We start from the raw sequence: 14228 nt of genomic DNA on the forward strand, positions 1-14228 counted from the left end.
TACTGCAGTCTATTTCAGGCTGTTTATTCCTGCAACTAAACACCTCCATCTTTCTTCATTAAAGTTGTGACAACTCGTAGGCAATTACATTCTTTCGTCCTGCCACATCAATCATTTTCAAATTGAATGGTCACAATAAGAAGCTCCATCTAAATAGTTTGGAATTTTTGCCCTTAAATTTCTCCAAAATCTTTTAAGGGTATACAATCAGTATATACAATTAGCTCAGACAAATTACTGGCATTTTAAATGTTGAAAGTTGTAACATCAACACCTGGCTCTCGGTTTCCTTCTCAATCATGGATTATATCTGTTGACAATCATTCAATTTTCTGGAAAAATACCCAATAGGACTTTCTATCTCCTCTTCGTCTTCTTGCAAGACTACAGCACTGATACCCACATCACTCGCATCGATAGCCAGCCCAGCTTGTATGACTTTGTGTAATTATATGCGGCTGGGACAGCGGTTAACACAGCTTTCTGGCTGCCAAATACCTGCTGACACTCCTCTGTCCACTGAAATTTCTACATTTCTTCAATAAGTCAGTCAGTGGAACAACCACACGGCTAAAATTTGGAACAAGTTAGAAAAAAAAACTCAATCCCAGGAATCATAGTTATGCCCTCTTCAGTGGTATGGGAAACCCCCCAATAATTTGTGTTTTCAGATTCTGTGAGGCCATCTGTCCCTATCCGATAACATGGACCAGGAATGTGACTTGGGTTTTTGCAAACGCACCCTTAGCCAGCTTTACCACCCGCCTCCAGAAGTTGATCAAACAATCCTGACAGATGCTGCAAATGTTCCTTCCATGTGTGACTAAAAATCACCAGGTCATCAAAGAACAAAGAATACAGAAAATTACAGCACAGGAACAGACCCTTCGGCCCTCCAAGCCTGCACCGATCCAGATCCTCTATCTAAACCTGTCGCCTATTTTCCAAGAATCTGTATCCCTCTGCTCCCTGCCAATTCATGTATCTGTCTAGATACATCTTAAATGACGCTATCGTGCCCGCCTCTACCACCTCTGCTGGCAGCATGTTCCAGGCACCCACCACCCCACTGTGTAAAGAACTTTCCACGCATATCTCCCATAAACCTTCCTCCTCTTACTTTGAACTCATGACCACTAGTAATTGAATACCCACTCTGGGAAAAAGCTTCTTGCTATCCACCCTGTGTATACCTCTCATGATTTTGTAGGCTTCAATCAGGTCCCCCCTCAATCTCTGTCTTTCTAATGTAAATAATCCTAATCTACTCAACCTCTCTTCATAACTAGCGCCCTCCATATCAGGCAACATGCTGGTGAACCTCCACTGCACCCTCTGCAAAGCATCCACATCCTTTTGGTTATGTGTGACCAGAATTGTACACAGTACTCCAAATGTGGTCGAACCAAAGTCCAATACAACTGTAACATGAACTGCCAACTCTTGTACTCAATACCCCGTCCAATGAATGAAAGCATGCCGTATGCCTTCCTGACCACTCTATTCACTTGCGTTGTCACCTTAAGGGTACAATGGACCTGAACAGCCAAACAGTGTATCAGTCTTCCCTAGGGCTTTTCCATTTACGACATAGTTTGCTCTTGAATTGGATCTTCCAAAATGCATCACCTTGCATTTGCTGGATTGAACTCCATCTGCCATTTCTCTGCCCAACTCTCCAATCTATCTATATTTTGCTCCATTCTCCGACAATCCCCTTCATTATCTGCTATTCCACCAATCTTAGTGTCATCTGCAAACATGCTAATCAGACCATTTATACCTTCTTCCAGATCATTTATATATATCACAAATAACAGTGGTCCCAACACAGATCCCTGTGGAACGCCACTGGTCACAGTCCTCCATTTTGAGAAACTCCCTTCCACTACAATTCTCTGTCTCCTGTTGCCCAACCAGTTCTTTATCCATCCAGCTAGTACACCCTGGACCCAATGCGACTTCACTTTCTCCATCAGCCTACCATGGGGACCTTATTAAACCCCTTACTAAAGTCCATGTACGTGACATCCACAGCCCTTCCGTCATCTATCAACTTTGTCACTTCCTCAAAGAATTCTATCAAGTTGGTAAGACATGTCCTTCCCTGAATAAAACCGTGCTGCGTATCACTAAGAAGCCCATCTTCTTCCAAATGGGAATAGATCCTATCCCTCAGTATCTTCTCCAGCACCTTCCCCACCACTGACATCAGGCTCACCTGTCTATAATTATCTGGATTATCCTTGCTACCCTTCTTAAACAAGGGGACAACATTAGCAATTCTCTAGTCTTCTGGGACCTCACCCATGCTTAAGGATCTTTGCATCCTTAACAGATGCAAAGATATCTGTTAAGGCCCCAGCTACTTCCTCTCTCGCTTCCCTGAAAAACCTGGGATAGATCCCATCTGGACCTGAGGACTTGACCACCCTAATGCCTTTTAGGATACTCAACACCTCCCCCCTCCTTATGCCGACTTGACCTAGAGTAATAAAATATCTATCCCTAACCTCAACATCCTTTATGTTCCTCTCCTCAGTGAATACTGATGCAAAGTACTCATGAAGAATCTCACTCATTTTCTCTGACTCCTCGGATAACTTCCCTCCTTTGTCCCTGAGTGGGCCAACCCTTTCTCTACTTACCCTCTTGCTCCTTATGTATGAATAAAAGGCTTTGGGATTTTCCTTAACTCTGTTTGCTAAAGATATTTCATGACCCCTTTTAGCTCTCTTAATTCCTCGTTTCAGATTGGTCCTACTTTCCCAATATTCTTACAAAGCTTCGTCTGTTTTCAGTTGTCAAGACCTTATGTATGCTTCCTTTTTCCTCTTTGCTAGTCCCACAATTTCACCTGTCATCTATGGTTCCCTAATTTTTCCCTTTTTATCCCTCATTTTCACAAGGTCATGTCTGTCCTGTACTCTAATCAACCTCTCTTTAAAAGCCTCCCACATATCAAATGTGGATTTACCCTCAAACAGCTGCTCCCAATCCACACTCCCAAGCTCCTGTCAAATTTTGCTATAGTTGACCTTCCCCCAATTCAGCACTCTTCCTTTAGGACCACTCTCATCTTTGTCTATCAGTATTCTAAAACTTACAGAATTGTGATCACTATTCCCAAAGTAATGCCCTACTGAAACTTCAACCACCTGGCTGGAATTATTCCCCAACCCCAGGTCCAGTATGGCCCCTTCCCAAGTTGGACTATTTACATACTGATCAAGAAAACCCTCCTGGATGCTCTGACAAATTCTGCTCCATCTGAACCCCTAACGCTAAGTGAATCCCAGTCAATGTTGGGAAAATTAAAATCTCCCATCACCACCACCCTGTTGCTCCTACATCTTTCCATAATCTGTCTACATTATTGTGCCTCTATCTCATGCTCGCTGTTGGAGGCCTGTAGTACAGCCCCAACACTGTTACTGCACCCTTCCTATTTCTGAGCTCTGCCCATATTGCCTCACTGCTCAAGTCCTCCATAGTGCCCTCCTTCAGCACAGCTGTGATATCCTCTTTGACCAGTAATGTAACTCCTCCACCCCTTTTACCTCCCTCTTTATCCCGCCTGAAGCATCTATATCCTGGGATATTTAGTCGCCAATCTTGCCGTTCCCTCAACCAAGTCTCAATAATAACAATAACATCATACTCCCAGGTACTAATCTAAGCACTAAGTTAATCTACCTTACCTACTACACTGCTTACATTAAAACAAATGCACCTCAGACTATCTGTCCCTTGCATTCATCATCTGCTCTCTGCCTACTCTTCCCCTTAGTCACACTGACTTCATTATCTAGTTCCTTACAGGCTTTAGTTACTACCTCCTTACTGTCCACTAGCGTCCTCCATTGATGTACACCACACAGTTTGGTAATTCAGAAGTGATTTTATTGGTTAGTCTTTGAAATGTGCTGGCACAGCATACCAAATGGCATGACTTTAAATTGATACGATCCATTCAGTGTCACAAAAGCCGAAATTCGTTTTGCTCTTTCAGGTATTGTTTTTAAAGGTTGTCAGAGCACTCGAAGTAACACTAAAAATTTGTCTCCACTAGCAAAACTGCAAATTTTTGATTTCTTGTTTGCTTCCTGTTCCATCACATGCTGTGTTATTTTAAAACGCTGTCGAGCCAACTCACTCGTTTTGTTTAATCCTTGCCTACAATTTGACACACACTCCAAATGTGTGGTCTCTAAACTCCGACTCACCATTTTCTCCTCAATTAATTTCAGTGGTCCTCTCACCTCATGCCCAAAAACTCATTCAGATGGACAGAATTTGGTAGATCCATATGGTACATCCCAAATTTCAAAAAGTACAAATGGGTTTCCTTTATCCTAATTCTTTGAATATAAGCCCTCAAAATGGTCTTTAAAGTTGATGCCAACATTGTAATGCTCCTTGGAATTCTGGATGGTACTCAATGGATTTGAATTGTTTTATTCTCAAGCTATCCATAACTTTCTTGAATAATATTAATGTAGAATTTCACCTTGATCTGATTGTATCTCCGTAGGTAGTTCGTATCTAGTAAAAAAATTTGAGTAACACTTCGACAATTGATGTCGGAAGCCAAACTTTGATTTATAAACCAACCAATAATCATCTACCATTTCTGCTGCTAGTTTTGCAATTCTAAATCTCCACTCTTCCACGTAAGTTCTCACCATTTCAGGAAGTGAATTTTTGAACTCCTCCAAAATAATTGTCTCTCTAAGAGCGTTTATATGTTTGATCTACTTTCAATGCCCTTATCACCTATCAAAAATATGTTGTTTGACCCTTTCAAACTCAATGTACATTTTACCTCAGAGATAATGGGAACTGCAGATGCTGGAGAATCCGAGATAACAAAGGCTGGAGCTGGATGGACATAGCAGGCCACGCAGCATCTTAGGAGCACAAAAGCTGACGTTTCAGGCCTAGACCCTTCATCAGAAAAGTATGTTTTACCTCCTTAGATTTCTGAAACTTTGTCTGTAAGTTTCTGGCACTAGCTCATATGGTCTTAATTTGGCTTTCTTTACCTCCTCATACTCCCCAGATACCTTCTCTGATAGTGCTGTGAATACCTCACTAGCTCTACCTACCAACTTTACCTGGATCAACAATTCCCATGTGGTCACCAGCCATTTCATTTGTTTAGCCACTTTCTCAAATTAAATGAAAAAGGCTTTAATATCCTTCTCATCGAATTTAGGCAATGTTGGGACATATTTAACAGATCCCCGCCAGTCCTTTGGTTATAATAGGTTTGTTCGTCATCACTATCTTTCTCACTAAGCCTACCTTTTACATTCACCGCAGCCCTTTCAAATTGACATTCATCTCTAGTCATGAACTGCTGAAGTTCAAACTCTCTGCCTTTCTGCATTTCTTCTGCTAGGGCTATTCTTGCCTTATTGTTTTCTTCTACCAGGGCTATCCTTTCTTTTTCTTTTGCCTCTAATTCACGCTGCTTCATTTGTAAATGAATTTTAGGCACTTTCAAAGATTCCAGTGATGTTTCTGGCAATTGTAAATGTCGAGCTATTGCTGCAATTACCTTCCATTTTTGCATGGACAAAAGCAACCCCAACTCCAGCTTGTCTGCCAATTCCAAAGCTTTGCCTTGCTCACTTTCTGTAAAACCTCCAAAGCGACTTCTTCCACCCAGAAAACTCATAATGATTGAAAGAGCCATTACTAAATAAGGGGCACCCTGTATAAACCAACTGAATTCAACACCCAAAACAAAAGATATTAATACTTACCACTCGCTACCTTTGAGTCCAATAATCCCAACCAAAACTGGAATTAGAGATTTTGATCTTGACAAGAGGCCCCAGTTTGTTATGGACCAGACCAGACACCCTCAAAATGTTTTAAGAAGGTAGCCTAGACCTAACTTTTTCTCATTTATAGACAAATGTAGAGCGGTGTGTTCCAGGTGCAATTCAACCGGTCAGACTACTCGATGTTAAGCAAGACATAATTTATTCAAACACGATAGTTAAAATACAACACAAGAAATAATAACTTAACAAAATAATAAAACTCCTATTACTAATTAAATATTTCAATATTTGTAACATCCCATAGACACAAACCTTGGCAATTTGGCAAATTCAGAAAACAGATTTTCTCATATGCAACGCCTGCAGTTCTCCTTCAAGAAACACACCACCCTGCTGTCACTGGGCTAAGACCCTGGAACTCGCTCCCAAAGAGCACAGTGGCTGCATGATCATCATGCTTGAAGACGACACCTCACAATCACCATTTCCGAGGCAATTAAGATGTGCAATAAATGCTGACTTTTCCAGAAATGCTCACCTCCCACGACCAAATGAAAGAATACATAATATGCTTGGGTTATGTCATATTATAGTCAATATATATTATAAGTAAAAAGCTTACCCAACCCATGCCAGTATTTATACTCCAACCAAGTGCCCTCCCACAGACATCCATCTGTGCTAGTCTAGCTTAAGTTACTCTGTATAAGACAAATTCTATACTCTAGTTATTCCCCGTGAGATGTTTCTCCTGAAATCCTTATTTCACTCTTGGCGTTCACCAAAGCATTTCATCGCTGGTTAAGGACTCTTCAAAATTGACATCTGCTCTAGGTTTACACCACTCAACCTCATTAAACTTTAATAAAGGAACCTCTGTCATGTCATTCCTTTACAATTTCTTCCCTTGAATACCGACAAAATCTTCTGCACCAGCATTCCCCACAGCCAAAACCCCCGATTGTCACCACCCAAGGGTACCACATTTTCTAAAGTATTTACCAAACGATCCATCAGAGGAACAGAGTGTTGGTGAAACATGGCAAACATGTAGCATGTGGATAATCGCACAAGTGGCCAGTGTCAAGCAACTGCCAAAATTTATAATTTCACTCCCTGACCCCTGAGTTTTACCTGGACGTTACAGGAGGCAGACTGATTACCCTGGGTCGAGCTGTCAGGACGACCTCCCCACGACTGGCTTCTATCAATATGTTCTGCAGTGTATTCTCCAGAATTGATTCCAAGAAGTCACAGAACTCCGGGATTCTGGATACAGATAAGGGTGATTGGGAGGGATAAGAGGTTATCAAACACCCCAATTGGTTATGTAAGATTATTCTAAAAGCTGCTATTAAAATAATTACAATGAATATATAAATCTGTGTCAATCAGAAATACAACAGTCTGCCTGTATTTGAAACAGAATGTTACATTACTGATCTCCCAGGTTAAACCCCGAGTCTGCACACCATCCAAACGGTAAATGCCTGCATCTCCTGGATACTGATTTTAAGTAACCATCTAGCATGTTTGTACTGATCACCCAGTCCTCCACAAGAACTTGTATTTATGAGGCACCTTTGAAATTGTAAAACTACTGAGATGCCTCACAGGAGTTTACTACACAAGAGTTGACACATTTGAAATACTGTGTTCAGTTCCGGGCACCTTACTTAAGGAAGAATATTAAAGTGCTGGAGAGAGTTCAATGGAGAATGATACCAGGCATGAGAGATTTTAGATGCAAGGAAAGATTCTGGAGTTTGGGCTTATTCTTCTTGGAACAGAGAAGATTAAGAAGTGACTTTATTGAGGTGTTCAAAATTATGGGGTAAAGAAGGATGTTCTGTTTCTACTAGTTGGAGGTCAATGACTAAAGGTGTCACAATTTCAAAATTGTCAGCAACAGAGCTCGGAATGAAATGAAGACAAAGCTTTTACTCAGAGTTGTTAGGTTTTGAAATGCACTGCCTAGGAAAGTGGTGGTGGTAGATTCCATAGGCAGTGCATTCCAAAACCTAACAACTCTGAGTAGTTTTAAGAGAGAGCAGGATATATATTTAAAAGTGATAAAGTTAGAGGGCTATGCAGATAAGGCTAAAGAATTTGACAAGCTGGGTAGCTCTTTTGGAAGTCATTATAGACACAATGGGTCGAATGGCCTACTTCTGAACTGTAAAATTCTAACTATATGAGGAGATCTTAGGATGGCCAGAAGTTTAGTCAAAGTGGTAAGCTTAAAAAGAGTCTTAAAAGAGAAGAGAGAGACCGCTAAGTGAAGAGGTTTAGGAAGGAAATGTCAGCAGACAGCCCAGTCAGGACAAGGCTCAGTTCTCATCAAAATGTCCAGACAAGGCCAGAACTGGAGGAGATTTTGGAGAATGAAAGAAGAAAGCAAAATGTTATAAAGCACCTTTCAAAATCTCAATCCCAAAGAGCATAACAGCCAATGAAATAATTTTGAAATATTATCACTGTTATATGTAGGAAATGTAGCAGCTATTATAGACATAGCAAGCTCCAATGAACAGTGATGTGATAATAACCAGATAATGTTTGCTTTAAGCATGATAATTGAGATAAATATCGAACAGGACTCTATGAATAGCCTGTCTTCAAAACTATGCCACAAAATCTTTGAGGTCAAATGATGCTCTGACTTGTTAGTACTGCATCATAGGTCCTCGTAGATTTTTATGTTCAGGTCTCTGGAGTAGATCTTGAACACATGCACTTCTAAACGAAAAGCAGCAATGCTAATGCCCTGATAACAAAGTGTGGGGCTGGATGAACACAGCAGGCCAAGCAGCATCTTAGGAGCACAAAAGCTGATGTTTTGGGCCTAGACCCTTCATCAGAAAAGGGGGATGGGGAGAGGATTCTGAGATAAATAGGGAGAGAAGGGGAGGCGGACTGAAGATGGATAAAGGAGAAGATAGATGGAGAGGAGGGTATAGGTGGGGAGGTAGGGAGGGGATAGGTCAGTGCAGGGAGGACAGACAGGTCAAGGGGGTGGGATGTGGTTAGGTAGGAAATAGAGGTGTGGTTTGAGGTGGGAGGAGGGGATAGGTGAGAGGAAGAACAGGTTAGGCGGGGGATGGGGCATGAGCTGGGCTGGTTTTGGAATGAAATGGGGGAGGGGAGATTTTGAAGCTGGTGAAATCCACATTGATACCATTGCGCTGGAATATAATGCCCTGAACCACAGCATGCCAGGCTATCGAACAGAGAAAATGCTGATGCAATTCAGCAGGCCTGGAAGCATCAACAAGATCATAAGGTTGAAGAAGGTTGCAGAAATAGGAAAAGGCTTACCAATGCCTATTATATAATACGTAGTTTCTCCTTTACAGTGTCATTCACCTTTTCAGATTTTGCCTCCGCGCAAGCTGCTCCTCCATGCGAATGGCACTCAATGACGCTTGCATTTCTTCAGTCAGCCAGTCTTCCTCTGTTTCATATCCAGCTTGCTCCAAGCTCTGATTTGCATCAGGAATTGCTGATGTCATCGAGTTCACGTCCTCTTCGGCTTCCGTTGGTTGGACGTCATCGAGTTCTTGGCCTTGAACACCATCGGAACTCCGTGGTATATTCGAGGCCAACTCATCTTCGGTTTCTGTCTGTTGGGCATTTTCCAGTTCCTGGCTCAGATCATTATCTGAGCTGTCAGCTACAGTCGAGGCCTCCTCTCCTTCACCTTCATTTCGTTGGCTGTTGTCCGCATCCTGATCCTGACCAGAGTCTCTGTGCTTTGTCACAGTCAATGTCAATTCTCTGTCAGCATCTGTTGTTTGAGTATTGTCTGGCTCCTGAACCCCACCAGCATCAGAAACCACTGGTATAGATGAGATCTGCTCTTTTTTGATTTCTATAGGTTGGATATTGTCCGATTCTTGAACCTGGGAAGCGTCTGCATCCTGAGCTTTTGCAAGCTCATTGCTCTTCAGAGCCAACTCTTCACCTTCCTCACTCCAGAATTGTCTGTAATATGGGATGGGCTCAGCAGTTCCTTCAACCAGTACACGCTGAAAGTGACTGTCTTCCTGCAGACACCTTAGATTAAACAAAACAAAAACATAATAGGTTTTAATTAGCTCTTAGAAGTTGCATAATACAATAAATAAACAGAGGCTGCTGAGCAAAGTGATGGCCCATGGTGTTCAAGGTGGCTTGGATTCAGGATTGGCTGTCTGACAGAAGGCAGAGAGTTGGGATAAAAGGCTCTTTTTCAGAATGGCAACCGGTGACGAGTGGTGTCCTACAAGGTTCAGTGTTGGGGCCGCAGCTGTTCACCTTATATATTAATGATCTGGATGAAGGGACTGGGGGCATTCCGGCGAAGTTTGCCGATGATACGAAGATAGGTGGACAGGCAGGTAGCACTGAAGAGGTGGGGAAGCTGCAGAAAGATTTAGACAGTTTTAGGAGAGTGGTCCAGGAAATGGCTGATGAAATTCAATGTGAGTAAATGTGAGGTTTTGCACTTTAGAAAAAAGAATACAGGCATGGACTATTTTCTAAATGGTGAGAAAATTTGTAAAGCAGAAGTACAAAGGGGTCTGGGAGTGTTGGTCCAGGATTCTCTAAAAGTTAACTTGCAGGTAGAGTCCGTGATTAAGAAAGCGAATGTAATGTTGTTGTTTATCTCAAGAGGGTTGGAATGTAAAAGCAGCGATGTACTTCTGAGGCTTTATAAAGCTCTAGTTAGGCCCCATTTAGAATACTGTGTCCAATTTTGGGCCCCACACCTTAGGAAGGACATACTAGCCCTGGAGCGTGTCCAGCAGAGATTCACACGGATGATCCCTGGAATGCTAGGTTTAACGTATGATGAACAGCTAAGGATCCTGGGATTGTACTCATTAGAGTTTAGAAGGTTGAGGGGAGATCTCATAGAAACTTACAAGATAATGTATGGCTTAGAAGGGGTGGACGCTAGGAAGTTGTTTCCATTAGGCGGGGAGACTAGGACCCGTGGGCACAGCCTTAAAATTAGAGGGGGTAAATTTAAAACAGAAATGAGATGACATTTCTTCAGCCAGAGAGTGGTGGGCTTGTGGAATTCATTGCTGCGGAGTGCAGTGGAGGCTGGGACATTAGATGCCTTCAAGGCAGAGATCGACAAATTCTTGATCTCACAAGGAATCAAGGGCTATGGGGAGAGTGCAGGGAAGTGGAGTTGAAATGCCTATCAGCCATGATTTAAATGGTGGAGTGGACTTGATGGGCCAAATGGCCTTACTTCCACTCCTATGTCTTATGGTCTTAATAAACTGACAATTTCCCTGGTTGATATTTGAAGTCTCAATATTTTATGACTTATGAAAAATTTATATTTAGACAGTGCCTTTAACATAATAAGATATCTCAAGCTCCTTCACAGAAGCATTATAAATCAAAGTTTGACACCATGGCACATGAGGAGCTATTAGATGAGATGGCCAAAAACTAAGCAGGTTCTAAGGACTGTCTCAAAGGAGGACAGAATTCCGGAGCTTAATGCTCATGCAGGTGGAGGCATGGGAATGGCTAAATTTGGAGATGCCCATGAGGCCAGAAGTGGACAAGTGAGGATGTTTTGGAGGATTGTGGGACTGGAGAACATTACAGATATCGAGAGCAGTGAAGCTAGGAATGGAATTGAAAACAAGTGTGAACATTTTAAAATTAAGGCATTACTTCACCAGAAGCAAATATAGGTCAGCAAGCACGAGAGTTAAGTAAAATGGGATTTGCTACAACATACGATACAGGCAGAAAATCTTTGGATGACCTTAAGTTGATGAATAGCAGAATTTGGAGATCACTATTATCAACATGAGAATTATTTGGCTACTTGTTAGAAGGAGATTCACTGTAAGTTATGGATTGACAGAAGTTGCTGGACAATCTACCCCACTCCATTGCAGCAACATGTCATCTAATGGTCCCAATATTTACTGCAACGAACTTTGTGAGCAGTTTTCCAAGCAATTTTTCAGATGGAAATCCAAGTGAAATGACAGATTCGAATCCCTGTTGGGCCAGCACTACTCCAGGAGAGATCACAAGTCAAGTGCTAGTAGGAAACTTATAGCTTAGTTAGCATGAATAAAAACAATTGACTTTTTTTTGTTGTCACATGTAGTCTGGTTTCCTGCCGCAGTCCAAAGACGTGGAGCTTAGGTGATTGGCCATGCTAAATTGCCCATAGTGATCAAGATGTGTAGATTAGATCGGTTGCCGGGGATGGGCCTGGGTGGGATGCTCTGAGGTGTGGACTTGTTGGGCCAAAAGGCCTGCTTCCACACTGTAGGGATTCGATGATGATGATGATGATGATGATGATGATGTACCGAGATACTATGAAAAGGGTTGTTTTGTATATTATACAGGCAAATTATACTATACAAACTGCATCGGTGTGGCAGAACAGAGTGCAGAATACAGTGTTACAGCTGCAGAGAAGGTGCAGAAAAAGATCAGAATTAACATTTGAGAAGTCTGTTCAAAAGTCTGATAACAGTGGGGATGAAGCTGTTCTTGAATATGTTTGGACGTGTATTTAAGCTTTTATATCTTCTACCTAACAGAAGAGGATGGAAGAGAGTAAAATCAGGGTGGGAAGGGTCTTTGATTATGTTGGTTGCTTTCTTGAGGTAGTAGAAAGTATGAATGGATTCAATGGATTGAAGGCTGGATTGCGTTAAGAACTGGGCTGTGACCACAACTATGTGTAGTTTCTTGCAGTCTTAGGAAGACCATTTGCCATACCACCACATGATATACCCAGATAGGATGCTTTCTACGGTGTATTTGTAAGAATTGCGAAGAATCATTGCAGACATTACAAATTTCTAGTGCAAAAGTTGCTGTTCCTTGGTCCTGGTGGGATTAAAATGCGGGCCGGTTAGCTTTGGGAGTCAGCAGGAATCAGTCCTAATCCTCAAAGACCACAAGCAGTTGATGTAAAAATGCTGGAGATATCAGAGATAATGGGAACTGCAAATGCTGGAGATATCAGAGATAATAGGAACTGCAGATGCAACTCTCTTGTAATCCCTGGACTGACCTATCCCCTCCCTACCTCCCCACCTATCTTCTTTTCTCTCCATCTTCGGTCTGCCTCCCCCTCTCTCCCTATTTATTCCAGAACCCTCTCCCCATCCCCCTCTCTGATGAAGGGTCTAGGCCCGAAACATCAGCTTTTGTGCTCCTGGGATGCTGCTTGGCCTGCTGTGTTCATCCAGCTTCACACTTTGTTATCTATGTAAAAATGCCTTCCATGGGCCTGAGAAACAAGATCGAGCAAAGTTAAATCTGATATAAAGATTAAATATAAAGCATGTAGTCTCATTATAATGCTTAAATACTAACATGTAATCTCATTATAATGCTTAAATACTAACATGCTTCTTGGAAGTGGGTTGTTTGATCAACTCCAATCCCACTTCCTTTAAAAAAAGGAATTCTGCAGATTGGCAGGGCAGGGATGAAGAGGATATTGAACATGGAAATTAAGTCTATTCTATGTGTTTTCTGGGGGCGAGAGGGGATTAAAGTCTTCCCCGAACATTTCGTTTTCCTGCCATTTTTCTTGTTAAGACTTTCCCGACAAAATAATTTAAAGGAACAATTCTCTGGAAGCTGTGGCCCAAAACAGCAATTGTGCATTTGATGACTTTACAGAGACTATTGTTGTAGTAATTAGGTGACATCAACTTGGCTTTGTATCAATGGAAATCCTTGAAAGACAGGACTGAGTGAGGAAAGGAGCCCAATGGTACCGTTCAATGAAAACTCATCCTCAAAGTCCATGTCATTAAAACAATCATAATTACCTCAGAACTGCTGTGATGATATCAGTTACAAGCTTCCAGTCTTCTTTTGAGGCAGATAAGAGGCAATCAGCTGAATTATTCTCCGACTTTCCACATGTTTTCTCCTTGCATCCGGGTTGTGAACTAGATGACAGTGGTTCTGATACAAGGTTTCTACCAAACCAGAAAGCAATGCAATGTCACTGTTATTACTGCAAAAACACCATGCAATTTGTCTTCTGAAGCATCTATTCACAAGTTAGTGCTCCCAGGTATGAAGAAATTGCTTCCTCTTGTGGGAGATAATAGGACCAGAGAACATTACCTCAGAGTAAGGAGTCATTCATTTAAGACAGATATCAAAAGGATCTTTTTCTCTAAGAGGGTGGCCAGTCTGTGGAATGCTTTACCACACAGGACAGTTGAGGTTGCATCATTATATTCAAGGCTGAGATGTCAAATTACCTAGGGAATCATGGTTTCATTGAATGACAGAATGGACATGATGGGCTATTTCTTCCCCTGGCCCCCCATCTTTGCCAGCAGTCCCCAAGATCGCAGACTGCCGACAACCCCTATCCACAGGGGTTGGCATCATCTAAGCACCTCACCTCACCATCCACCTTTTGGT

At 42.0% G+C, this 14228-nt stretch overlaps 1 protein-coding gene across 3 annotated transcripts in view; it reads right to left on the reverse strand.

Moving 5' to 3' along the window:
* The window catches only part of cfap65 (cilia and flagella associated protein 65), a 168231-nt gene that overhangs the window by 17755 nt on the left and 136248 nt on the right, over positions 1-14228 (reverse strand). For all 3 annotated transcript variants that reach the window (XM_048534726.2, XM_059647681.1, XM_059647680.1), the window contains 3 exons: positions 13619-13771; positions 9162-9851; positions 6930-7064 (listed from right to left, as the gene is read on the reverse strand). In XM_048534726.2, the coding sequence (XP_048390683.2) occupies positions 6930-7064; positions 9162-9851; positions 13619-13771 (978 nt within the window). The remainder of the gene's footprint in view (positions 1-6929; positions 7065-9161; positions 9852-13618; positions 13772-14228) is intronic.

The sequence above is a fragment of the Stegostoma tigrinum genome, chromosome 7, assembly GCF_030684315.1.
Source record: "Stegostoma tigrinum isolate sSteTig4 chromosome 7, sSteTig4.hap1, whole genome shotgun sequence".
In the NCBI taxonomy this organism is placed as follows: Eukaryota; Metazoa; Chordata; class Chondrichthyes; order Orectolobiformes; family Stegostomatidae; genus Stegostoma; species Stegostoma tigrinum.